Below are 26,882 nucleotides of genomic sequence, written 5' to 3' on the forward strand. Positions count from 1 at the left end.
TTTAACAGAGAGGAAGGGAGAGGGATAGAGAGAAACATCGATCAGCTGCCTCCTGAACACCTCCTACTGGAATGTGCCCACAACAAAGGTACATGCCCTTGACCGGAATGGGACCTTTCAGTCTGCAGGCCGACACTCTATCCACTGAGCCAAACCGGTTAGGGCAGGAGGTCTTTTTTAAAATAGACCACCTGACAGAGCTGTATCCTCCACCACCCACCCTAGTCACTGTTTATGTAGTTGTAGCCCCATAAAGGGTAGGTGCTAAGGTGATTTTCTGCTGCCCTGTATTTTTAGCAGGGTTATGCTGGGTGAATTAGAATTGAAATCATCTTCTATACCAGCGGTTCTCAACCTGTGGGTCTCGACCCCTTTGGCGGTCGAATGACCCTTTCACAGGGGTCGCCTAAGACCATCCTGCATATCAGATATTTACATGACGATTCATAACAGTAGCAACATTACAGTTATGAAGTGGCAACGAAAATAATTTTATGGTTGGGTCACAACATGAGGAACTGTATTTAAAGGGCCACAAGGTTGAGAACCACTGTTCTATACTATACAGTACAGTAGTCACTAGCTATTTAAAATTTAGTAAAAATCAAGTAAAATTAAAAATGAAGCTCTTCCAATGCCCCAGTTACATTCCAAGGACTCAATAAAAATGTGTGGCGAGTGGTTCCCATATTGAATATTGCAGATATAGAATATTACCATCATTGGCCTGACTGGGGCTTAGAATATCCAGATAGCTTCACTCACATGTTTGAGGACTTGGTGCCAGCTGTTGGCTGAGCCCCTAAATTCTTCTCCACATCTCATCCTTGGCCTCTCATCCGTCACTAGTTTAGCTCTAGCTTCTTGACTTGGTGGCTGTCAACCAACCAGGTGAAAACAGAAGCTGTGTGGCCCATTAAGGCCTGGGCCTGTAAGTCAAACTCCATCACTTCTTGTTGGTCAAAGTAAGACGCAGGGCCAGCCTGCATTCAATAGACTGCACCTCTTGATGGGAGGAGTGGCAAAGTGGCACTGCAAAAGGCATTGTCCAAGGGAGAGCTTCATTGTTGAGTCATCTTTGGGAACAGCCTACCAGGTATGAGAAGAGAGAATCTGGTAAGATTTGGAAATGGAAAGGAAGGAATGTGTAAGAGATATCACTCTTAAAGTTTGATGCATTTGCCCTAACCGGTTTGGCTCAGTGGATAGAGCGTCAGCCTGCAGACTGAAAGGTCCCAGGTTCGATTCCGGTCAAGGGTATGTACCATGGTTGTGGGCACATCCCCAGTAGGAGGTGTGCAAGAGGCAGCTGATCGATGTTTTTCTCTCATCGATGTTTCTAACTCTCTATCCCTCTCCCTTCCTCTCTGTAAAAAATCAATAAAATTTATATTTTTTAAAGTTTGATGCATTTAACTGAATGCAACACTCCAGATTTATTCTAATTAATTCAGCATGCAGTAGGACTATTGCTTTTATTATCCAGACGCTTCTATTAAAGTAGACTAAAGTTGTATTTACATTTTTTAGCAGTTACATGATACTTTGCTCATGCTAAGCTTGTGTTCATTTTACAAACACAGCTCTTTTCCACACAATATGCTGCCAAACCAAGTCTTGTGCTTGTGCAATGGATTCTTGTAAACTTAAATGTAGGAACTTACAACACAGAATACACATAAAGATGATATTTTTGTGTGAAAATGTGTATCTAGAGTCAGCATTTGAAGAGTCTGTGATGCTTGGCACTCTGGCTCTTAAGCTTAGAATTTGCTTAAAGCTTCTCTCCCACCCCCCTAAAAAATGGCATCTCTCTTCTGACTGTTGTTCACTGGGCTAATACATCTGTTGTGGTTTTCTACTCTCCCACAGTAAGACCACATTGTTGGAAGTTGTGCTTTGATGCAGTTTTAGAGAATTTTTACTTCTTTTCTCTATTCCTGATTGACCTACTTAAACTCACAATCCAGCAAGCACTTGGGCATCCTGCTGCCATCCATTATCCACATATGTTTATCTAGAGCAGAGGTTCTCAACCTGTGGGTCGCAACCCCTTTAGGGGTCAATCGACCTTTCACAGGGGTGGCCTAAGACCATCGGAAAACACATATATAATTACATATTGTTTTTGTGATTAATCACTATGCTTTATTATGTTCAATTTGTAACAATGAAAATACATCCTGCGTATCAGATATTTACATTATGATTCATAACAGTAGCAAAATTACAGTTATGAAGTAGCAACAAAAATAACTTTATGGTTGGGGGTCACCACAACATGAGGAACTGTATTAAAGGGTCGCGGCATTAGGAAGGTTGAGAACCACGGATCTAGATGTGGAGTTGGGTTACAATGAGCATCATTCCAAACGTGGTAAATGATCTTTTCTTTTAGCCTCCCTCTTGGCCTGTTTCATGTACAATCAGTTGGAGGCCAGCATTTAGGAAACTATTCAAGAAGCCAGACATGGTATCTTTGCCAAGATGCAGGTACCACTGAAACACAGCCCAGTGTAGGCTTACTCTTCTTCTGAATTCCTTCAGTCCTCTTTATCTGTGCCCGTCTTTCTTTTTTTCTTTTTTCCTGTGCCCTTTTTTTTTAAATCCCTGTTGCATGATGCCTTTTATCTCCTTATATTACCTGACCTTGAGTCTCTTTCCTCCCCATGTTTGCTGTTCCAGGATGTAGTCTCCACATTTAGTATAGTACCTAGTACATAATAGGTACTCATTCTGATTATTTAATGAATGAATGGAATAAACTCCTTCTATTCCTATAATTATTTTTTATTTATTCATTGATATTACATACTTAATATTTGTAACCCTTCAAAAATCATATGTTGAAGCCCTAATCCTTATCATGGCTGTATTAAGGAAATAATTAAGGTTAATGAGGTCAGAACGGTGAGGCCCTGATCCAACAGGATTAGTGTTCTTATAATAAGAAGAGACACCAGAGAGCTCACTCTCTTTCTCTACCACCCTCCCCTATGCACATGCCCTGAGGAAAGGGTCATATGAGGACATAGTGAGAAAGTATCTACAAGTCAGGAAGAGGGCTCTCACCAGAAACCAAATTTGCTAGCACCTAGATCATAGATTTCTAGTGTCCAAAACTGTGAGAAAACAAAGTTCTGTTGTTTCAGCTGCCCAGTCTGTGGTATTTTGTTATAGCATACTGAGAAGATTGATACCATTGATTATTCTATTTATGTATTGTCTTTTAAGGGAAAGCCAAGTAATATATCTCCTCTTGTTCTTTGAAAAGCATTACATTTAGTAGATGCTTAAAAAATATTGACTGAGTGATTAAAGTGGAAGTCTTTACACACAATAGTTCTTCCTAAAATACTTTTCCCTTACATTTTATATATTTTTATTGATTTCAGAGAGGAAGGAAGAGGGAGAGAGAGATAGAAACATCAATGATGAGAGAGAATCATTGATCGGCTGCCTCCTGCACGCCCCACACTGGGGATGGAGCCTGCAACCTGGGCATGTTCCCTGACCGGGAATGGAACCGTGACCTCCTGGTTCATAGGCCGATGCTCAACCACTGAGCCACGCCGGCTGGGCTCCCCTTACTCTTTAACTAGCTAAATTCTCATCCTTCAGGCCTCAGCTTTAATATCATATCTTCAGAATATCCCCTGTTCTACCTAATCTAAATTATTAGCTCCACCTTATAATTCTCTCTTACCACATCTTTGTTATTTTCCTTCATGGTATATATGGTAGTTTTAATTATATTTGTTTAATATGAGTTCCACAAAGGTAGGGACTGTGGCTCACCCTGATGTTCTCATCACCTAGCATGGTGCCCTGCACAAATATAAGCGATATTAAAATATTATAAATATATCTGATTATTAAATGACTTTACCACTTAATTTTATCTCTTATGCTTTTATGAATACCCCTTCCTGCATCTAGAAACATTCTGGCCTTGAACATGAGTCCTTAAGGGAATTAAAGTCAAGGTAGCCCTGGCCAGTGTAGCTCAGTGGTTGAGCATCAACTATGAACCAGGAGGTCACGGTTCCATTCCCAGTCAGAGCACATGCCCAAGTTTCAGGCTTGATCCTCAGTGTGGGGTGTGCAGGAGGCAGCCCATCGATGATTCTTTCTCATCATTGATGTTTCTCTCTCTTCCTCTCCCTTCCTCTCTGAATTAAAAAAAAAACACACACAAAGAAAAACCAAAAACAAAAACAGGGGAAAAGATAAACTATAAGCCAATTAGCTTGCTTGGGGTGAAGGCTGTATAAGCTTGGTTGAAATGGTGGTGTTGGGGATAGCTGATAACATTTGGGTTCCAGGCTGATGACTTTAGATTTGATAAAATAGACCTACAGAGCTGCTGGTGGTGATTGAGCTGCTCATGAGAATGGAATTTGAGAAAGATTATGCTGACAGCTGAGGATTATGTGAATTGGAGGTAAGAATAGGGACCTGGAATGCAGCAGAGATCGCTAGGGAGCCTAGGCAGCTATAAATTTCTATTATCCTAGGATCCTCGATGGTTGAATATGGAAAAAAGATCGATAACGAAAATAGTTACTCATTTATAGTGAGAAATATTCTTTTATTTTATTTTATTTTATTTTATTTTTATTTTTTTAATCTTTATTGTTCAGATTATTACATTTGTTCCTCTTTTTTCCCCCCATAACTCCCCTCCTTCCAGCTCCCACCCCACCCTCCACCCTCACTCCCCACCCACTGAGTTCATCCATAGGTGCATGATTTTTGTCCAGTCTCTTCCCGAATCTCCCATTCCCCTTTCCCCCCCAAGAATAGTCAGTCCATTCCCTTTCTATGTCCCTGATTCATTATAGTCACCAGTTCATTCTGTACATCAGGTTATTTATTCACTTGATTCTTAGATTCATTTGTTGATAGATGCATATTTGTTGTTCATAATTTGTATCTTTACCTTTTTCTTCTTCTTCCCCTTCTTAAAGGATACCTTTCAGCATTTCATATAATACTGGTTTGGCGGTGATGAACTCCTTTAGCTTTTCCTTATCTGTGAAGCTCTTTATCTGACCTTCAATTCTGAATGATAGCTTTGCTGGATAAAGTAATCTTGGTTGTAGGTTCTTGGTATTCAGCACTTTGAATATTTCTTGCCATTCCCTTCTGGCCTGCAAAGTTTCTGTTGAGAAATCAGCTGACAGTCGTATGGGTATTCCCTTGTAGGTAATTGAGCCTCTTTCTCTTGCTGCTTTTAAGATTTTCTCTTTGTCTTTTGCTCTTGGCATTTTAATGATGATGTGTCTTGGTGTGGTCCTCTTTGGATTCCTTTTGTTTGGGGTTCTCTGCGCTTCTTGGACCTGTAAGTCCATTTCTTTCTCCAGGTGGGGGAAGTTTTCTGCCATTATTTCTTCAAATAGGTTTTCAATATCTTGCTGTCTCTCATCTTCTGGGACTCCAATGACTCTGATATTAGTCCGCTTAAAGCTGTCCCAGAGGCTCCTTACACTATCTTCACACTTTCGGATTCTTTTTTCATTATGCTTTTCCAATTGGGTGTTTTTTGTCGAATCTTTGGTTTGATTCTTGTGCTCCTCTGGTCTGCTATTGGGTATAATATTCTTTATTTCAGTCCGTGTATGCTTACTTTCTAATTTCTTTATCGTAGCATCGAGGGTCTCATTAGTTTTCGTGAGGCTCTGCACGAATTTATGGCAAGCCCTCAAAATTGCGATTCTTAGCTCCATATCCTCCATTTCTGTCATGTTTTTTTGTCTCCGCATCTTTTATGCTTTCTTGGTGCACCCCCTTGTGGTCTCTGTGCGCAGTCTTGTTCTAGCGAAGCCTTAATTGTTGTAGTTAACACTAGAGGGATTTGACCATCAGGCCGACTGGCGGTGGAAATCAGCTGTGGGAAAACTTCAGTCCTTAGGGGAGGTGCTAGTCCAGCCCTTGCCTGAGGCGGTCGGCAAATGGTTGTGCGCGGGGGGGGGGGGGGGGGGGGGGAGGTTTGGGCGGGGCGGGCTCAACAGGGCGGGGGGGGAGGGAGCAGCTATGGCCGCTCTCAGTCCGTCCCCAGGGGCTCTGCCTCTCTGTCCCAGCAATCGCTGCAAACCTCGGAGGAGCCGTAGCCAGACAGTCCCGCTTCTCCCGTTTGAGTCTGGGTCCCTAGAGACTCGCCCGGATCTGTAGCCCAGAGTCTGAGATTCGCTCCTGATTGAAAACGACAATCGCGCCCTCAGCCACCAGCCCGCTTTGCGCGCGCACCCTCACCACCGCACCGCCGTACCTTTAAATTTTCCACACTGCGCCTCCGCTGAGCGTCGGAATGCTGTTGTTTTTGCTTCTAGTTGAAGAGACTCTCCTCAGCCAGCCTTCCCGTGGTTCTGGTTGATGTCCGCTCCGACTTTTAGTTGTATTTTTGAAGTGGTTGTCCACGGCGGCAGTCTCCGGTGTTTACCTATGCCGCCATCTTCGATTCTCCTATAGTGAGAAATATTCTTATCCAATTCCTTCTCCTTAGGGCAGTGGTCGGCAAACTGCGGCTCGAGAGCCACATGAGGCTCTTTGGCCCCTTGAGTGTGGCCACGAAGTTTCAATCGCACTGTACATGCATCTTGCACGTGGTATTTTGTGGAAGAGCCACACTCAAGGAGCCGCAGTTTGCCGACCACTGCCTTAGGGCATTTGAATTCTAACCAGAAGTTCTCTTTGTGAGTACAAAGCTTAAAACAAAAAGAATGAATTGAATGAAACTACTGGCTATTATCTCTTTTTCCTCTGCCTGACTAAATAAAAAATATCTATATTACCTGGAGAGGATGTCCACAATAGAATAGATTCTTTGTTTCTCCATTTTCTAGGTAGACTTTCATTTTTCACTAAATAAGTTGCAGAGCAATGGATCACAGACTTGATTATATTTCAGTCTTGAGTATACACTATAGTTGACTTGAATTATACTTTGTTATTGTTTCTTTGCTTTGTGTATCACAAATATATGACTTGGGAGATAGTTGATGAACTGGGTTTAAAATATCCTGAGTTTGAAGTGCCTTAGATGAGAATGTCCAAATGTTGATTGAAAATGTGAGGTTTCAATAATCTAGGAAAGAAGTTGGGACTGGAGATATAGATTTTTCAGGTAGAACTAAGTGCATTCTTTTTGGTTATGTAATATTTTGTAATATTTCTGTGAGATTATTTATCAGAGTATTAAAACTATCTGTATACCTGCATCCTCCACATCAGGCAGTGAGCTCCTTGGGGCCAAAGATGGCCTCTTATTCACTTTAGTAAGAATACCTGCAGCCCTAACCGGTTTGGCTCAGTGGATAGAGCGTCGGCCTGCGGACTGAAGGGTCCCAGGTTCGATTCCAGTCAAGGGCATGTACCTTGGTTGCGGGCACATCCCCAGTAGGGGGTATGCAGGAGGCAGCTGATCGATCTCTCTCTCTCATCGTTGTTTCTAACTCCCTATCCCTCTCCCTTCCTCTCTGTATCAATAAAATATATTTAAAAATAAATAAAAGAATACCTGCATACCATAGCTGCTCACTAAATGTTAGTTGAGTGAATGAATGAGGATAATCTGAATAAAAGAGAGACGGGTCCGTGGTAAAACTTTGGTGGTATAAGTACAGCAGAGAAGGCCTGGAGAGAAGACCACAATATCTAGCCACAGAGAAGTCACTGGTGGAACATTAGAAAGGATGTCAGAATTCAAGAAGTAAAAGAAGAAGCTGGTGGAAAGGGAAACCAAGAAAAGAGAATCATCTTTAGCATTAAAAGCATATCCCCAAATGCTAAGAGTTCCTACAAAGGGTTTCAGTTTCTTTCCCTTGTTGAGAGCCATCTATGCTGAGGGTGTCAGGCCATCTCTTTCATTGATGCCTTCTTGCTTCCATGCCTGGTAGGGGTCCTGCCTCTCTCTGAGGGAACCTCTACCAGCTCTACCAGCTCTCACTGTTGCTTAGAGTAGTGTCCTGGGTTCTAGTCTCAGTTCTGCCACGATTCACAGTATGACCTTGGGCAAGTCACCTCCTTCTCTGTGGGCCTCTTAAGCCCCTTGCAGCTGTCAGGATGTCTGGGAGAATTTGGATGACTGGTGAGGATTCCAACTCACTCTCTGCTGCTTTTCAACTATAAATCTCTTTGCCAAACACCAGCTGTCTTGCTCCTGCTTTAGATCCCCAGGCGGACTGTAACCCACATGTTGCTGCACCCTTCCCAGGCTTCTCCTCCCACAATTAAGTTCACGGCTATGTCACTAGGCGGCACTGTCCTGATCTCAGCACAGAAATTATCTACAACCATTTTGGACAAACATTTAGCATCCTGCACTGATGCTAAAGCAGCTGTGGAAATAAAGTTTAAGGGGTGATTAAAGTGCAGTGAGAGTCCGTGCTACCACGGTCCTTGAAATTTTGACTTTAGACACCTTTCTACTTCTTTCCTGCCTTTACCTTCGTCGCTGTGGGCCTTATAGGTCAATGAGACTTCAGGTTATTCATTGCTTTCCCCCTCCTTCCTTGGTAGTAAAAGAATCTTAGATACAGAAGATCAGGTTAATCATTCTCCTTGATTTATAACTTTCTTTCATCAGTGGTCCATGCAAGTTCTCTCTTGTTTAATTATTTATTAATCCATTTTCTCTCATTGCCCCATCCCATTCAAACTACATTCCTGTTGGGCAATCGTCAATTATTTTTAATGTGTATTTTTGTTTGTTTGTATGTGTGTTTTTTGTTTGTTTGTTTTTGTTAGTCCTCACCCGAGGATATTTTCTCCATTGATTTTTAGGGAGAGTGGAAGAGAGAGGGAAAGACAGAGAGAAACATCTGTGTGAGAGAAACACATCGATTGGTTGCCTTCTGCACGCCTCTGACCAGAGCCCGGCCAGGGAGGACCCTGCAACCAAGGTACGTGCCCTTGACTGGAATTGAACCCAGGACCCTTTGGTCTGCAGGCTGACTCTCTATCCCCTGAGTCAAATGGTTAGGGCTGTATGTGTTTTTGAATAATGGTTCTAGTATGCTTCTAGTATGCATGCATTTAAATTATTAAAATAATATATTTTATTTAACCCAGAATATCCAAAATGTTACATGTTAAATGTTCAACATGTAATCAGTATAACATTTGCTAATGAGATGTATTGCATTCTTTATTTGGTCTTCAAAATCTGTGTGTTTTATTCTTATAGTGCATCTTAATTTGAATGCTAAATTTTTATCAGAAATACTTGATCTGCATTTAAAGTTTATAAAATTTACAGTTGAAAAAGTTGATTTACATACCTAAATTGTTCCAAGTATACTTTAAATTTTTCCAATAATTGAATCAAGTACCAAAAAGTATTTCCCTTTAGTATTCTCATCCAAATTGACAAAATTGTTTTATCTATTTGAGAATTGACTTGACTTTGAAGCAAAAGCAAACAAATTTCACAACTACATCCAAGTTAACTAAATTCACTCATTCTTGTGTTAACTGAGTATCACTAACATGAAATTCAGGAGATATTGCTTAAATAGAAAAGCAATTCAAAATTTATTAATATCAACAAAACATTTAAACCTTTCGTGTGGATTTTGCAGCCAGTTTATGTAGTGCTGTTGATTTTAATTAAAATCTTCTGCATGTTATGTTTAAAAATGTGCAATATGACATGTTTCTATTTTAGCATAAATTCTTGTACCTATCTTGCTAAGACACACAAAAAAAGCATTTTCTTTCATTGGAGCTTCGATTTTAACCTTAGGGGGAGGTGCTTCTAAGATTGTAATTCACCTGCCCTGAGAGTTGAAGGGATGAGGAGGGGAAACAACTGGTAAAGTCTGGTTGCCCCTTCTCTGTTTTTTATCAGTTCTTCACCAGCACGACTCATCTGCAGTGCCCTGATGCTGGCCTCACCAGCACCTGGATCACAGGTTTGAGTCACTGGTGAAGGGGCATCACTGTTTGCTCTAAGATACTGGTGGATGAAAAGAGATCAGAACATCAGAGCTCCTTTTCTTTTTTCTTTTTTTGCTAGATATAATTTTACTTTAGCTCCTTTTCTTTTTTTATCATTCCACAGCCATACCTGGCCCCCTCCTGCCCGAAACCACAGCCACCCCTCTACCACACACAACAGTTTGAAATATTGGTATTTTCTCCTTATAATTCTTCCACGGTCGATCTCGGGAGAGGGAGCAGCGGTCACATTAATTCCATCAGGACTGAAGCTTAAGGATTTTGAGCACTTGACATTGTTGTAAGCATGTGATCCATGTGACTCATTTAATCCTCACAACAGCCCTATGAGGTTATATTAGCAGTCCCATTTGATAGATGGGAAAACTGAGGAGTAAAGAAGTTAACTAGCTTCCCTAGTGGACTAACCTGTTCAGGACTCTTACCCTGGCAGTCTGGCTCCTGGGTGGGCCCTCCTAACCTCTCCCTTGCAGCAGAGGCTGATTTACCCAGCGTCCTCTATGGACAGACTAATGTAGTGTTGGCCAGGTCTGCCCCGTGGTGTCTAGCTTATGAGATATTGGCTAGAAGAGAGGAAGGAGGGTGACAAGGACGAGGCATTCATGGCCAGCCCTGCTGTCAGCAGCATTTGAGCTCAAGCTGGAGACTCCAACGTATGTCTCTCAGGGCAGGACACAGGCTCTGCGCTGTTAGAGGCGAAGGGATGAGGGTGAGTGAGTATGCATAAGCCCAGCCCTAATGAGGTCTGATGTCATTTCTCTTCTGGGGGTTTGTCTCTGAATTTGACATGTGACATGTAAACTGGTTGGTGTGAAATTCTGCCTGGGTATCTCATGCACTGAGTCTGAAGTCCTTCCAGAGGAAGCATTTGAGTGGGCTGGATGCCTCCCTGGCCAGTTGCGAGGCTGCCAGTACGTGCTGCTAGACTGGCCTCTTCACACTTATGCCGCTTTTCTTCGCTCTTCCTTTGCTCTGGGTTGGTCAACATTACTGGAGAGTAAGACCCTGTCATAGGCCCCGGGAAGGATTCTCTAGATGGAAAAGATTTGAAGGTGAAAGTCAGTGACTATGAAGCAGAATGCAGATCATGAGAAAGTAAAACCTCTGACTCCAGTGACCGAGCTCTTAGGAGCTGTGGGCGTCTTGAGTTTTAGCAACAACAAGGCTAGTGTCAGGTGTCTTGATTCTTGATGCATGGCTCTTTCTGGGAAACCACAGCTCTCCTCTGGTCCCTTCTGAAGTGCCAGACACCTTTTCAGCTGAGCTGGCTTACAGAGAATTAGAAACGGATTTGAGGAGCATCTCCTCCCCCAGGGGGGTGCCAGCGGCCTACGGTTTCAGGCAGACAGGCTCCTTATCTGCCTGGCCCCAGGGACCTGCTACATGCTTTCTGAGCCACAAATATTTCACACCATGGGTACCCAGCTGCTGCCCTCCCCCGCACCTCATTCCTTTCCACTTCTTCCTCATTCCTGTATCCGTACCTTGTACCCTTACACTCTCCCTTACACTCTCATTAGCCCCTGCCGCCTTCCTTGTCTCTCTCGTGTGGGCCCCTCTCCTGGATTTTTTTCCTGGGAAATCGGAGAGACCCGAGGACATCTCTAGCTTCATCTGCCTGGGGAAGCAAAAAGAAATGAACAGCAATGAATGTTTCCTACGAGCCAGAGATGGTTTGTGGTGCCTTGCTGACATCCTTTCATGCCGATCTCACAACCACCAGAGAAGGAAATGTTTTCTACGGAAGGTCCTGGGAGGACCAGGCCCAAGGAAATGATGGCAAAACCAGGATTCAGACCTATGCGTATCCGCCTCTAAAGCCCACACCCTTTCCGTGTTCCTGATGGCGCTTGAGCCCCATTCAGCTTTCCCAGCTTCCTAGCCTCATCTCTCTGTTCCCAAGCAGACTGGATATTTTGCTTCTCCTAGAAAAGAAAGAGAGAGAGAAAGAAAGAAAATAAAAGAAAGAAAGAAAGAAATAATGGGAAAGGAAATGACCACCTCCCAGCTCTATGTCTTTTGAAGATCACACTTCTTTCTAGAATGATTAGAATAACTTGTTTTTTAACTGGAAGGGAACATCTGAGAGCATCTCATTCAGCAGTTATTTTAAAACTTTTAAACCATGGAACCATTTCTTAGAAAAGTATCGTGGGCATATGAAGCACCCAGGAGCGGTGCTGCTTCAAGTGGCAGGGGGTGGGGGAGCTCCCAAACCTGGCCTCTCTTTGTCCCTTGCGGTGGCAGCAATCAGGGAGCCTTAGGTGTCTGCTGAACCACTTGAAAGCGCCCCATCATCTCTCATTTAAGAGACAAGCAAGCTGAGGCCCAGAGAGGGGAAGTGGCTGGCAAAGTCAGGACTCGGGTCTGGGTCGTCCAGCTTCTGGCCTGCAGCTTTCTACAGAAACGCCAGCTTGTGGATCTCCGTAAACCCTGCAGGGCACCTGGTCCGGGAAGGGGAAGAGAGTGGGGAGAGGCCTGGCTTCCTCTTCCTTCCTTCCTCATTATCAACCTGAGTTCCCAACCCTCCTGGGGAATACGGTAGTCACGGAGGGGTCAGACAGGGGAATGGGAAGGGTGCAGGCAGAGGCACCCGGGAGCAGGTGACAAGGACTCAGAAGGAAGAGAGCAGGGAGGCCGAAGAAGAGAAAAGGCGAGGGGAAAAGAGCGAAGGAGCCTCCACACCAGCCCAGGACCAGGGCTAGCCTATGGTTTGCACCCTGGCCTTGCTCTAGTATCCCCTTGGGCAAGTCCTGGTCCATCCCCACCCTCAGTTTCCTTTGAAGGCTCATCACCCACCAGCAGTGAGAGCAGGTGCAGGTTACAGGAGGGGCAGGGTGGTGTCAGAGCGCCACACACAGGGCAGAATTAGATGCTCACCTCTGCCTGTATGTCTTGAGGTCCCTGGGTTTAGATTCCTCAGCTATAAAACCAAGTGGGATGGGACGATCTCTAAGTGCCCTTCGGGCTCCGAAAGATCTGGGACTGGGAGCCTGTGCTTAGGGAGCCTGGGAAGGGGCAGATTGCAAGGCGCTAACAGGGACCAGGTGTTACGTAGTCTAGCAATCTGGTTTTATAGGCGAGGAAACTTGGCCTAGAAAGGCCAAATGACTTTTCTGCCTTTCTCAGCATGATTTCCCTTTATCCTCTGAACTATGGTCTCAGGATTCAGCTCAAAAGCAATTCTGTGCAGTGGCTAAGCTTTTGTGTGTGTTGTTTTTCTGAACGTTTATTGACTTTCAACACTTCTCACGAAAACAGCACATGCTCGTTATAAAAATTTCCATGAATACAGGAAGTGAAAGGGTAAAAAACTGCCAATTGCTGTCATCGTCGTGTCCTCACCCTGTAGGTCTCCGGGGGTGTCTCCTGTTAACACTTTAGTTAGTGTGTATTCATCCTGAATTTTCTAATGAACACACAGACATCTGTGTCCCCCATAAATGGGATGGTAGTATCAAGCATTCAAGCATAAACGTTAGAATCAGACACCCCTGGGCTCTCATGCATCTCATAGCTCATTAGCTGAGTGACCTTGTTAGTTGTTGCTACTTTTCGTCTCAATCTCCCCATGTGAAATATGGCAGTAATAATAATATTTACCTTATAGGGTTGTGATGAAGACTTAATGAGATTTTATAAACAGCACTTAATAGTGTCCGGTACACAGTAAGCAACACACACACACACATCCAGGTGGCACAGAATGAATTAGAGATATAGTACAAAGTGAGACCTGAGTTTTCTGACCTCCAGTCCCATCACCTTTCAGACACACCTCTCTACCTCTCCTCCTGGTCCCCCGGGCCTATGTTAAATGCTCGATACCTGTTGTGTGAATGAATAAGGTTGGTGGGGACCCGAGGTCCCTGGAGTTCCTAGGGTGCCTGCTCTGGAAGATGGAGGATTCACCCTGTGGATTGGGGGGTGGCGGGTGGGACAGTGTGCATCGGCCGGACCAGCTGCTGCTTCCGGGCTTCAGGCCTGAGAGTTGAGCCTCAGGACAGAGCCGAGGCCCCAGAGTGGCTCTCAGCTTAAAGGATCTTGGCTTCAAAGGAATGTGCAGTGGGCTGCCTCCGCGCAGGAGGGGCTAAAAAAAGCCTGACCCTCCCCTGGGCTTTGTGTGAGGGTTATCAACTGCTCAAGTCAGCTCATCTCTCTGGCCGGACGCTGGCATTTTTGAAAGGGCCTGTTTTCCTGGCCCCTCTGGGTTTCCACCAATTGGCAGGAAGGGGTCAGCCTGTCCCAGAGGTAGAGGCTGTGAGGGGTGTGAAGGGTGGGGAGAGGGGGAGGGGGCTGGGAGCACCAAACCTGGTGACAATACACAGTTGTCAGCTGTCCCCTGCTGGTGTTTCTTCCTTTTATAGTCAGTAGCAGCTGCTCTTGCTCTCACCCAGGCCCTCTGTGGGGGTTCCTGCCCAGGATAAAAGGGGAGGGAGGCAGCCCAGTCTCCCGTCTCGTTTCCCAGGTGCCACAGCTCTTGGTTCCTTCCTAGGTGCCACCTCCACTAAAGCTCTCTGCAAGGCAACATGCCTCCCAAGAAGCCTGAGCCCAAGAAGGAAGCGGCCAAGGCAGCCCCAGCCCCAGCCCCTGCCCCAGCTCCCGAGCCCCCCAAGGAACCTGCCTTTGACCCCAAGAGTGTAAAGGTGAGTGAGCCTCAGCCCCTGGGATAGGGGTGGGGATGGCATTCAGGGCTCTATTGGCCTGAAGCTTAGAGACCTACTTCAAGGAGGCTGGACTCGGGTGAGGCTATGGGGTCCATGCCTCAGATCACAGTCCTGGGGGGCAGTGGGGCAGGTACTGGGGTTTTGGGTTGTAGGTCTTGCCCCTCAAGAAGAACGGGTTTCTGCTCTGTCTGACAAAGCGCTGCTCTGTCACCCTAACTTGCCCAGCAGAGTTGGGAATGGCAGGGAAGTGCAACCATTCAACCTTTTTAAAAAATATATATTTTATTGATTTTTTTATAGGGAGGAAAGGAGAAGGATAGAGAGTTAGAAACATTGATGAGAGAGAGAGAGAAACATCGATCAGCTGCCTCCTACACACCTCCTACTGGGGATGTTGCCCGCAACCAAGGTACATGCCCTTGACTGGAATCGAACCTGGGACCTTTCAGTCCGCAGGCCGATGCTATATCCACTGAGCCAAACTGATTAGGGCCATTCAACCTTTTGAAGGCACTCTGGAGGCCACCATAGTGAAGTGAAAGTGACTGACCCTTTCCCCAGAGGTAGGATGTTTTCTACATGGAAAAAGGACACATAATGTAACTGCCAGTGGAATGTGGAGTCAGTGACATCCGCAGTGAGGGAGTGTGCTCCCTGTGCCTGGGGAAGGCTTCACTCTCAAAGATGAGGTGAGAGAAACCTGGTTCCCTCGCCTCCTCCCCACCAGGTGGGCAGCTCCTTCTGTGGCCTCAGCCTGGGCCCCTAACTGGCATCGGCAGAGCACTGGCCCACCCCAGCCAAGACCCTCTCTCTCACCTGGTGAGGCTGCTGACCCTGCTTCCTCTCCCACCCCAGCCCCATTCCCTCTCTGTCCTGCCCTGTTCCCCTGACATTGGCAGGTTCCTCTTTCTGGAGCTGGTGTAGGCCCTGCCGCTGACTCAGTCCTTTCAGGCCGCCCCGCTCTCCGGGCGCAGCTGCCGAAGGAATGGAACTGGGAGGGGAAAGGCCTAGGAAGGAGCAGGTCAGAGGCCTCTGGAGAGCGAAGCAGTTTTAAGCCTTGGCACCGGAATGTAAAAGGGCAACTGGCCACTGGTATGAAGAGCTATTAATAACAGGTTGGGCGAGGTGGGCCCCTGGGAATATCAGCCTCAAGTCAGGGCTGGGTGGTGAGGAACCAGAGCAAATTAAAAGCCCAGGAGCAGGTTCTGTGACAAGTAGGCAGGAGATGAAAACCCCAGCTCTCATTGGATGACCCTCCCTGGCCCTCTTAAGGTTCCTCCCGGCCCCCACAGCCCCAGAGACCCTGCAGTTGGGCCAAGGACCCTGGGTTGATCTGTGGCGATACCGCCAAGGGGCAGGAGTTAAGCAGAACTGGTTTGGCCAAGAGAGGAAGGCAGTTGCCCCATCCCTGAGCTCGGTTATGGCACCACTCTGGGGAAACTGAGGCATAGTGTAGGGTCTGAAGAACACCCGCAGGTACTCTAGGTCCTCCATCACTCTATGGTCAGAGCCTGGCAAGAAAAGCTGACTATCTGGCCTGTGGACTGAAGGGTCCTGGGTTTGATTCCGGTCAAGGGCACAAGCCTGGATTGCGGGCTCTATCCCCAGTAGGGGGCGTGCAGGAGGCAGCCGATCAATGATTCTCTATCATCATTGATATTTCTATCTCTCTCTTTCCCTCTCTGAAATCAATAAAAATATATTAAAAAATAAAAAGGAAAGCTGACTATCTCCCCAGTAGGACACCTTTATTTCTGATTTGTTCTCCTAATGCGCCACTCCTGTGGGACACCACTTGCAGGCCTGGTCCTGGGCCTGTCTGGGCACTCTTCCCCGCCCTACCTTCCGCTTTCTCTAAAAATCAATGGGAAAAATATCCTCTGGTGAAGATTAACAAAAAAAAACAAAAAAAAAGAAAAGAAAAAGAAAGAAAGAAAGAAAGAAAGAAAGGAAAAGAAAAAAGGAAAGGGAGGCCAAGGGTGAGGAGTGGAGGTGCCCAAAGGGAGAGGAGGTGTGGCTGTGGGAGGATTGTGGAGCAGGGAGAGTCTGAAGGGATGAAAGTGAGGTCAGTTTATGGCCGATAGGACAAGGAATTCACATTTGACACAAAGAAATTACAGTAGGGAGTGGGTGTAGGTTCTAGAGTTATCCAGGGCATTTCACTGGAATCACCACTTAACAAGTGGTGCTGAGAGAGGCTTGGAGGCTGCATTGTTTTACAGCCTGTCAGTCGTGTCCCATTCATCAGGGGCTGGTGTGTTACCTCTAGCCCGAAGCCTCCTCCCTCCTCATCAGGGGCCTGTTGGAGGTGACCTGACTGCGGTGGAAGCCACTTCTGCTTCCCTTTGGAAACCTTTGGCGCTCTCACGCCTCTGTTTCTCTCCCCACAGATAGACTTCACTGCTGACCAGATAGAAGGTGAGTACTAACAGCTCCCGTCCGCCCCCACCTCCACCCACACATACCCTCTCTTCCTAGAGGAGGAGGAGGAGGAGGAGGAGAAGAAGGAGGAGGAGGAGGAGGAGGAATTGTTGTCATCACCATAATAGTAATCACCACCCTATCTAATAAAAGAGTAATATGCAAATTGACCACCACTCCAACACAAGATGGCTGCCCCCATGTGGACACAAGATGGCCTGCAGGGGAGGGCAGTTGGGAGGGACCAGGCCTGGAAGGGAGGGCAGTTGGGGGCAACCAGGCCTGCAGGGGAGGGCAGTTAGGGGCAACCGGGCCAGCAATGGAGGGCAGTTGGTGGAGACCAGGTCTGCAGGGGAGGGCAGTTGGGGGGGAACCAGGCCGACAGGAGAGGGCAATTGGGGGCAATCGAGCTGGCAGGGGAGCAGTTAGGTGTCAATCAGGCTGGCAGGGGAGCTGTTAGGGGGTGATAAGGCAGGCAGGCGAGCGGTTGGGAGCCAGCAGTCCTGAATTGTGAGAGGGATGTCTGACTGCCCGTTTAGGCCCGTTTAGGCCCATTTGGGCCCACATCGGGATCGGGCCTAAACGGGCAGTCGGACATCCCTCAAGGGATCCCAGATTGGAGAGGGTGCAGGCTGGACTGAGGGACATACCCCCCTCCCACTCCCCCTCCCCCCCCCCGCACAAATTTTGTGCACCAGGCCTCTAGTCATTATCATAATAGCAAACATATTTGGTGTTGATTTGCCATTTGCTCACTTTTGCCTACGACATGTTATTACTTGAGCCTGCATTAACTCATTTAATTCTCACAACAACCCTGAGAGATGGGGACTATTACCACCCCATTTTACAGGTGACAAAGCTGAGGCTTAGAGAAGTTGGGTGGCTTGCCCAGTCTCACACAGGCAGTTGGTAGTGGAGTCAAGATCCAAATTCAGGCAATCTGATTCCAGATCAACTAGTAGTTCTTAACTGCTCTGCCAGACCACCTGGAACATAATAAATGCATAGCAAAAATGCCTTTTTCCTCCTCTACCCCCCAAATCTACTCTCTAACGTATTTAAAAGCCCTCATTCCTGTTCCTGTTATTGGAAAGCCCTCCTTTGGGTTACCAGCTTCCTCTTCCTTCCTCCTGAAATCTGCCAAGATGCTCACCCACTAATGGTGGCAGGGCCAACAGTGATTGGGGTTGCCCTAGTCCACCTGTGATCTCCGTTAGCAATGCTTCTCCATCTTTGATGAAGACAATTTATTTTTCTCAATCTTATGTAAAGTGTAGCTTCAAGACAAGCTTCAAGATCTCCACCCACCCTCCAACTTGACGGTTGCCCCTTTGCCCATTTTCTGGTGTTTTGACTTCCTTCTCTGGGCCCTCTCCAGATTTCCATGTCCTTCTAGAAAGGGGTTACCATCATTGCTCATTGCTCTCCCAAGCTACAGACTATTGAGAAAAGGTTTCTTCCGAGCCCATCAGCATCACCTCTCAGACACCTCAAGGTCACCCTGGTTTTGTTTTTCTCTGGTATCAATGCTAAACTTCAGTGTGTGGTTTTTCTGTGTATGTAATTCCTTTTGAACAGGCATTATCATGTAGCAGAGTGCCTCCACACACTGCCATCTCATTTGACACTCTCAGTAACTGGGAGTGCCTGGTGGGTGGAGCATTAGCAGTTGCTGCAAGTCTCTTCCTTCTCCTTCCTCCTCACCATTTCCTTGGTTTCCTTGATAGCTGGTCAGAAGTCACATCTGCATTGGTCCAAAATGAGGGCAATAATACCGATAGCATAAGGTTTTTGTAAAGATTCATGAGATAATCCATGAAAAATTATCAGCTCAGGGCCTGGCCCACAGTAAGTACTCAAGTCATAGGTTATTCTTATTCCTTTCCTCCTCGTGTTCCATCTTCCTATGAGGTATCATTATAGTCTTCTTTTATGAGGAGATTCCTTCTTTTATTAGATTCGACCTGACTCGTTTGAGTGAACCAGGAGAAGATAAAAAAAGTCAGAGTTCAGAGTCAACTAACAAATATGTATTTATTGAGCACTGAATTTGTGCTGAAAGGCAAGCTAATTGCTTCAAAAGTTAAAAAACAAATTAAACCCTCCAACACAGATGTGAGATTGGTGTTATTTCCTTATTATAGAGGTGGAAACCTAGGTTTATTGAGGTTAAGTGACTTGGTCACATAGTTAAATGGTAAAATTAGGATTAAACTCAGTAAAATAATACTAATAACATTGTTGGAGGATTTAATATGTGCCATTCATTGTATTAAGGGTTTTTACATAAATTATTGTATTTAATTTGGATGTAATTAAAAGACCCTGTGAGACAGGTGCCATTTATAGAAGAGATTTTATAGAGGTTAAATATTTACTTTCCCAAAGTCACACAGCTAGTAAGCAATGAAAATGGAATTTGAACTCAATTATTTAATAATGTGACAGACATGCAGTTTCTATCTTTTAAATTCATCCAACGCCTAATAAAGGGGTGCAAGTAAACATTTTGGGGAGCCAGCTTTGACATGTGGAATGATTTGTAAGTAATCCATATGCAGCCTCTCAGTAAGTAATTGTTTCTAACGTACTTGGAGAGGATTAAACACAGCTTTTCTCCTAAGAAGTTTACACATTCTTCTTTGGCTTATATTGTTAATCTGCTTAGTAAACAATTTCTCTGTGGATAGTATAAGGTAACTTCAATGCCATTCCCAGTTCAAATTATCCCCAGTAATGAACTGCTTGAATCCAAATTAGTGAGGAATTAAGGTTCTTTGCAAGGGCCCAGGAGTGTCTTAATTCAGCCTGGCCCCGTGGACACCTGCCCTGATCCCTTCAGGAAGTGTAGTCCTTGTAGATCTAAGCTGGCTTGAGAACCAGGAAATCCCCATCGTCCCCAGCAACCCACTCAGGTGAACTGTATCCCCACTTAGAGCTAAAAAAAAGAGGACACTCAGAGGTTAGTGGTTTGCCTGAGGCCATGTGCTGGTCAGTGGCAGAGTCGGAAGGTCTGTTTCCACCATGTCGTCTTGTCTGGCCTGGGAGCCCTCTTTTAGCCGGGAACAGGAAGTACTGATATTAATTAGCTGACTTTTGAACAGGTATGATCACTTCGCAGTGCCTCCACATGCTGCCATCTCCTCTGACATTCCCAGTAACTGGGCGTGCCCGGTGGGTGGCGCTGTTGCTCCCCGTGGTGCCAGGAAAACAGACCCGCCAGGCTTATCCTGCCGAGATCTGCAAAGCCAGGGAACCCAGGAGTTCTTAACCCTGAACCAGTGCTGCTTTCACTTCCCTGACATGTTCAACAGTCAGGATCCTCACCTGCGCCTGGGAAGGATGGGTGGCTGGGAGGGCTGGAAGCAGGGGAGACATTCATTATGTGACAACCGACTGATAGCAGAGATCCCAGACCCAGCGTTGGAACAGGTCACGGAGGCCCTAGGCTTCCCCTTTAGTTGTCAGAAAACAGGGTGGGTGTGGGCTCCAGGGAGGAGCCGGGAGGGAAATATTGACACATTTTATAAGCCACATTGGGCTGCCCTTCAGCCCGGGTGGAGGCTGATCAGCCCCCAGCCCCTGCCTTCCCCTGGCCCAGGGGGCTGAGCTGGGTCGTCTCTCCGCAGAGTTCAAAGAGGCATTTTCGCTGTTCGACCGGACCCCGACTGGGGAGATGAAGATCGCCTACGCGCAGTGCGGGGACGTGCTGCGGGCGCTGGGCCAGAACCCCACCAACGCGGAGGTGCTGCGCGTCCTGGGCAAGCCCAAGCCCGAAGGTCAGCCGCTGGGCCTTTCGCCCAGATCTGCCTCCTGTGGGCCCCTCCCTCCCTTCTCCCCTGTATCCCTTCACGACCAGCCTCCCTTCCCACTTAGCTGACCCTTGCAGAATGTGGCCTGGCCTTGCTCCTGGAGGGCAAAGCGACATCCTATCCTCCTCTGACACTCAAGAGTGCCAGGGACACTGGGGAGGGAGGCTTGGTGGGAATCTGATAACTAACCACCAGCCCCCACTCCCCACCCGGGAGCCCTTCGTCTAGGCGTCACAGCACTGAGATATCCTGTGACCCTTGGGAGTTTTATCACCAATAATTTGTGTCTGATAATGGTCAGAGCACTGAGGGTGGCAAATTACTCATTTAATATAAATTAGAGCGGATTCAAGATTAGCTCTAGAATGAGGCCTCTTTCCCTCATTTGCATTCGGCCAATGGGAGTTTAGAAAGTGGTGCAAGGGAGTGTGTTTCATTGGTGAATGTCATCTGTCATGTGAGGCAGTAAAGTTAACAGCTGCTCCTGCCCCAGTCCTTTCACACAGGTCCTGCTGCTCAGAGGTCCTGGCACTAGGTGGGGCCAGGCAGACATGGCAGGAGCACCCCACCCAGGGTGCGCCATCTCTGGAGGCTTCCCGGGCCCTGCATTGGTCCCCTGCCCCTTCCTTTGTTCTGACCCCGCCCCTCCTCCTTTTGCTGGTGAAGACACCAGTGCAGGGTGAAGGATGTGGGCAGGAAAGGGCCAGAGGACCAGGAGCTTGTTCAGGTCAGCAGGGCTTCTCAGGGGTCAAAAGATATCTGAGCACTTCCATTTGGAGGGGTTTCTGGGTTGTTATAAAAGAGTCTAGCCAGTGTGGCTCAGTGGTTGAACATCCACCTGTGGACCAGGAAGTGATGGGATTCCCCGTCAGGGCACATGCCTGGGGTTGCTGGCTCTATCCCCATTGTGGGGAGGGGGTGCAGGAGGCAGCTGATTGATGAGTCTCTCATTACTGATGTGTTTTTTTTCTCTCTCCCTCTCCCTCTCCCTCTTTAAAGTCAATAAAAAATATTTTTTAAATGGTTTACATCTATTAAATCAGTGGTTCTCAACCTTGGCTGCACATTAGAATCACCTGGGAATCTTTTTAAAATCCTGATTTCTGGGCCTCATCCTCCGGAAATTCTGTTTCTTTGTTATGGGTTGGGGCTACAACATTAGTAACAAAGAAACAGAATTTCTGGAGGATGAGGCCCAGAAATCAGGATTTTAAAAAGATTCCCAGGTGATTCTAATGTGCAGGCAAGGTTGAGAACCACTGTATTAAATTGAAGCTTTTTAACACACTACAATGGGGGAGAAGTATACTAGTCATAAGAGAATTGTAAATTTATAAAAATTATTGCTTCAGATAGCTCTAGTCAACGTGGTCCAGTAATGAACCCCAAATGCTGAGTGATAAAAAATAAAAAAAAATTTTTTGCAATCCTAGCAGTTTGCCTCTGTGACTGTATGTCTGTCACATGTCTGAAGTCTCAGTTGGGCCCCTCAGATTCTGCTGCTGCCACCCTCAGCTCCCCACCTGGCTGGCCACCTGGAGCTCAGAGGTCTGGTGGTTCCTTTTCGCTTCTGCCCTTTCACTGAGAAGAATGCTGCGGAGCCAGCCTCCTGCCTTGCTCCTGTGGGCTCTGGGCCCTCCAGGATCACTGGCTGGGTGTCCCACCCAGAAGTGGCTGTAGCCAAGCCCTGGATGCTGCCAGGGACAGTCCTACTAGGCAGAGCTGGGGGGAGGCCCCTCTGCTCCGCTTGCGATTCTGCTCAGGTCACTTCTCTTTCCTTCCCCTGCCACCTGCAGAGATGAATGCCAAGATGCTGGACTTTGAGACGTTCCTGCCCATCCTGCAGCACATCTCCCGCAACAAGGAGCAGGGCACCTACGAGGACTTCGTGGAGGGGCTGCGCGTGTTCGACAAGGAGAGCAACGGCACGGTCATGGGCGCTGAGCTTCGCCATGTCCTTGCCACCCTGGGTATGCCAGCCGGGCAGAAGCAGAGTGGAGGGGTGGGAGGTGTCCAGGGGCAGGTTTGGGGAGTCCCTGCGTCCTAAGGATCACATCCTGGTCCAGACCTGGCTCCCTGCCCCAGCTGGGTTTGGAAGAAGAGGGGAGCAGGTTGGCAGAGCAGGGGTGACCGCTGAGGCCTGAGAGGTGGGACCCAGGGTTCCTATCCTTACCTTTGCCTTGGTCACTGGGGCCCTGGTCTGTTCACCCAGTGAGAGCTGCAAGGCAGAGGGAGAGGCCTGGGGGTCTAGGAAGGGCCGTAAGACCCTTGGCTCCACTCTCCAGTGCCTTTGGGGGAGGTATGGTCTGACCACTTCCCAGGTCAGGAAGTCCTTCAGACTTGAGGGGGTGTTTGGGCTTTTCCTGTCCCTCCTTTTGCCATCTGCAACTAAGAGCCTCCTACCTCCCACCCCAGGAGAGAAGATGACTGAGGCGGAAGTGGAGCAGCTGTTAGCTGGGCAGGAGGATGCCAATGGCTGCATCAATTACGAAGGTATCGGGTCATGCCTCGCTTCCCCGCGTACCCAGGCAAGCACAGTGTGGGCCGGGTGGACTGCAGAGTAGAACAGATCCAGGAACTAGTGGACATGGCCACCAGATTGGCTTTGGTGTTGTTCCTTTCCATCCTGGTATAATGGAAGAAGCATGAAATTTGGAGATAGATCTGTGATATATGAGCTATATCACCTTGATTAAGTCACTTACCTTCTCTGAGCCTCAGTTTTCTCTTCTGAGAAATGGGGTGATGCAGGTACCTTTCTCAAGGTTGTGGGGTCTAGTAAAGGTAATGTATTTCATTTATGTTGAGTATCAGCACAGAGTGGACAGAGAGCACAGCTGAGGTCTCTTCCCTCTTCCAGCTCCTTCCACCAATCCCCAAATAAGAGAAAGAACCACAGTCTGGGGAAGGGATAGTGGGAAGGTTTGAAGTCAGGCAATATAGGGGGGAGGGAAGAGGTTTAAGGGGCCAAGAGGGCAATAAAGAGCTGAGAAGGGCCAACTTCAAGGGCTGATTTTTAAAAAAAATATATTTTTATTGATTTCAGAGAGGAAGGGAGAGGGAGAGAGAGATAGAAACATCAATGACGAGAGAGAATCTATTGGCTGCCTCCTGCACACCCCCCACCGGGGATCGAGCCCACAACCCAGACATGTGCCCTTGACTGGGATCAAACCCGGGACCTTTCAGTCCCCAGGCTGACGCTGTATCCACTGAGCCAAACCAGCCAGGGCCAATGGCTGATTTTTGTCTTCTTTCCCAGCCTTTGTCAAGCACATCATGTCGGGGTGAAGCAGGCCCCTCCAGGGTGAGTACAACCTCTGGAACCTGGTCCTTTCTGGGGCCACAGAGGGGCTTTGGAACAACATCACATGCCCCAGACTCTTCTGGCCCAGCCCTGACCCCGGAGAGGAAACCGCAGGGGCTGATGGCTGGAGCGCAGCCCAGTCCCTTCCATCATCTCCTCTCCACCCGCTTTGCTCCTGTCTCCTCTCCCCATTCCCTTCCCGCCCAGCTTCCTGTCCTCCCTGGCCTTTGCACCCTACCTTGACTCTCATCAGCCACATCCTCCTGCCTCTCCCAGGGTCTCTCAAGGCCAGACCATTTTCTCCCTCAGGCCTGGGGCCGCTTGTACAGGTTCCCGTGGATGAGGAAGCCAGGTCCCAGGTGGGAGGAGGGTCCCTGGCCTGTGCCCTTGACCTTGTTCCTCACTCTCTCCTCTCCTGGGCTTGGTGCCATTCTGACAGGGAGGTGGGGTCTGTTATGGGGCGGGTAGGGACTGGGTATGGAGGGAGAGATACCCTTTCCATCTAGCACTTTCTTCCAGGTGCCTGGCCCTTGGACCTAGCCCTCCCAGGGTGAGTTAGTGAGAGGCCCTGAGTGACGGAGCTGGAGCGGGAGTCCTGGACTCATCACTGCACCACAGCCCCAGTGCCTCATGGGCCCATAGCCCTCCCTGCAAATAAACAGCTCCAGCAAGGCTGGGCCGCGTTCCCTGATACCCACCAGTCTCTGAGTTGTTTTTTAAACACTAATTAATTTAGGTGTGTGTGTGTGTGTGTGTGTGTGTGTGTGAGAAAGAGGGGGGGGGGGTCACCTGAGGCCTCATGTGTATTCCTCAGCGAAATGAGTAGTATCTGGGAGCCGGGAGACAAGGGCTCCCCATGGATCTAGAAACATGAGGGTCAGACCACGAGCAGAGAGCTCTGGAAGGGTCTGCGGTTTGAGGAGTGGTAATAGGAGGAGTTCTGTTCTTTCCAAGGCTCACTGTCCACCTTATCCACCTCCAGCTGGCAAGGAAGGAGAGGGGCACCAGGAGCTCTGGGGACACCAGGGACTCCTCAGATATATGATCCTTGCTGCCTAAAAAAAATTGTGGTTAAATACACATAATATAAAATTTTCCATCTTAACCATTTTTAAGTGTACAATTCTGTGGTGCTAGGTATATTCACACTGTCGTACAACCAGCCTCCAGAACTTTTCATCTTGCAAATCTTAACCTTTATACTCCTTAAACAACAACTACCCCCTCCCCGCAAAGTCTCTGGCAACCACCATTCTACTTCCTGTCCCTATGAATTTGACTGCTCTAGATACCTCATCTAAATGGGATTGGATAGTATTTGTCTTTGTGTGACTGGCTTATTTCACTTCACTTAATGTCCTCAAGGTTCATCTATGTTTTAGCATATTCAGAATTTTCTTCTTTTTAAGGTTGAATAAGTATTTTATTGTATGTGTTACTACATTTCGTTTATGGTCCTTGTTTGTTGATGTGACCTTTTAGGTCAGCCATGGGCAAACTACGGCCCACGGGCCGGATTCGGCCCGTTTGAAATGAATAAAACTAAAAAAAAAAAAAGACCGTACCCTTTTATGTAATGATGTTTACTTTGAATTTATATTAGTTCACACAAACACTCCATCCATGCTTTTGTTCCGGCCCTCCGGTCCCGTTTAAGAACCCATTGTGGCCCTCGAGTCAAAAAGTTTGCCCACCCCTGCTTTAGGTACAAAGCTTTTTTCTCAAAGCCCTGCATGTTTTGGCCATCTCCCTGACTCCCTGCTCAAACCCTGGGCTCCATACCCTGGGCTCCAGCTTAGGGCCCTGGAAAGGGTCAGGTCAGAGGGAGCACAGACCTCAGGCTGGGAGGGCAAGGGAGCATGGAGAGGCAAGCTGGAGGAGGTCATCAAGAGAATGTGAGTGCCAGCTGACCCTAGAGGGGAACCAGGGCATTGGAGGCTCCTCACCCCCTCCCTTGTCCTTGGCGTGTACACTCTGCCCACTGTTCCAGTACTAGGAGCTGTTTCAAGGACCCGGCCTTGAAAGTGCGATGTGTTGTTGAGACCATCTGGACTCTGTATGTGACTGAGCCCCAGTAAAGTCTCTACATAAACTTGGAAGATTCTGGTGCCGAGATCTACTTATCTTTCTGCTGCCCCAAACAAGCCTCATACCTAAGTTCCCGTTCTTATTAAACCTGCTACTTACCGATCTGGAGGGTCTGCCTCTTTCTCCTTGCCCTCCGTGTACAGAGTTCACTTTGCAAACCAACAGCATAATATTAATATTCAGAAAATGCCAATTTCATAAAATATCTTCCCTAATTAGGATTTGCAAAACCTCCCTAAGGCCCACTGGTCATTCTCAAACCTTCCTGTCAGTGTCTAAGGCCTTCCTTTATTTGTCCCAGTCTCCTAGGAACAGCACTTGCAGCAGCCAGCTGACCTCTTTCCCCTCTGTTAGCTCCCTGCTCTGCCCCCTCTCCTCTTCCTCCTCCTCTTCTTCCTCCTCCCTTCTTGCTTGATCCTTGTTATTCCTACCTCCTGATGTGCACTTCTCTTTCTGCCCGAAGTATGCCTCCTACCCTTTGGCATTTTCCCACTGCCAGAGGTCTCTGCTACTTAGCAATGGCCATAATTTAGTCTCCTTAATGCAATCACCAAATTTGAACTGAAGATATCAGAACTAGAGGAGAGCCTGGAGACTTCTAGTAAAGTGTAATCACCTGAGAGA

At 47.3% G+C, this 26,882-nt stretch overlaps 1 protein-coding gene across 1 annotated transcript; it reads left to right on the forward strand.

The window, feature by feature from the left end:
• Positions 1 to 14,404: 14,404 nt before the first annotated feature.
• On the forward strand, positions 14,405 to 24,863 carry MYL4 (myosin light chain 4). Its single transcript, XM_070393177.1, has 7 exons — positions 14,405 to 14,606; positions 17,018 to 17,045; positions 20,681 to 20,830; positions 22,660 to 22,833; positions 23,279 to 23,356; positions 24,126 to 24,170; positions 24,690 to 24,863. The coding sequence occupies exons 1-6, from the start codon at positions 14,490 to 14,492 to the stop codon at positions 24,152 to 24,154; spliced, it is 576 nt and encodes a 191-aa protein (XP_070249278.1). The 5' UTR covers positions 14,405 to 14,489; the 3' UTR covers positions 24,155 to 24,170; positions 24,690 to 24,863.
• The last annotated feature ends 2,019 nt before the right edge of the window (positions 24,864 to 26,882 follow it).

Source organism: Myotis yumanensis, unplaced genomic scaffold (genome assembly GCF_028538775.1).
Source record: "Myotis yumanensis isolate MYYU_CA2020_CCGP unplaced genomic scaffold, mMyoYum1.0.hap1 SCAF_16, whole genome shotgun sequence".
Lineage (NCBI taxonomy): Eukaryota > Metazoa > Chordata > Mammalia > Chiroptera > Vespertilionidae > Myotis > Myotis yumanensis.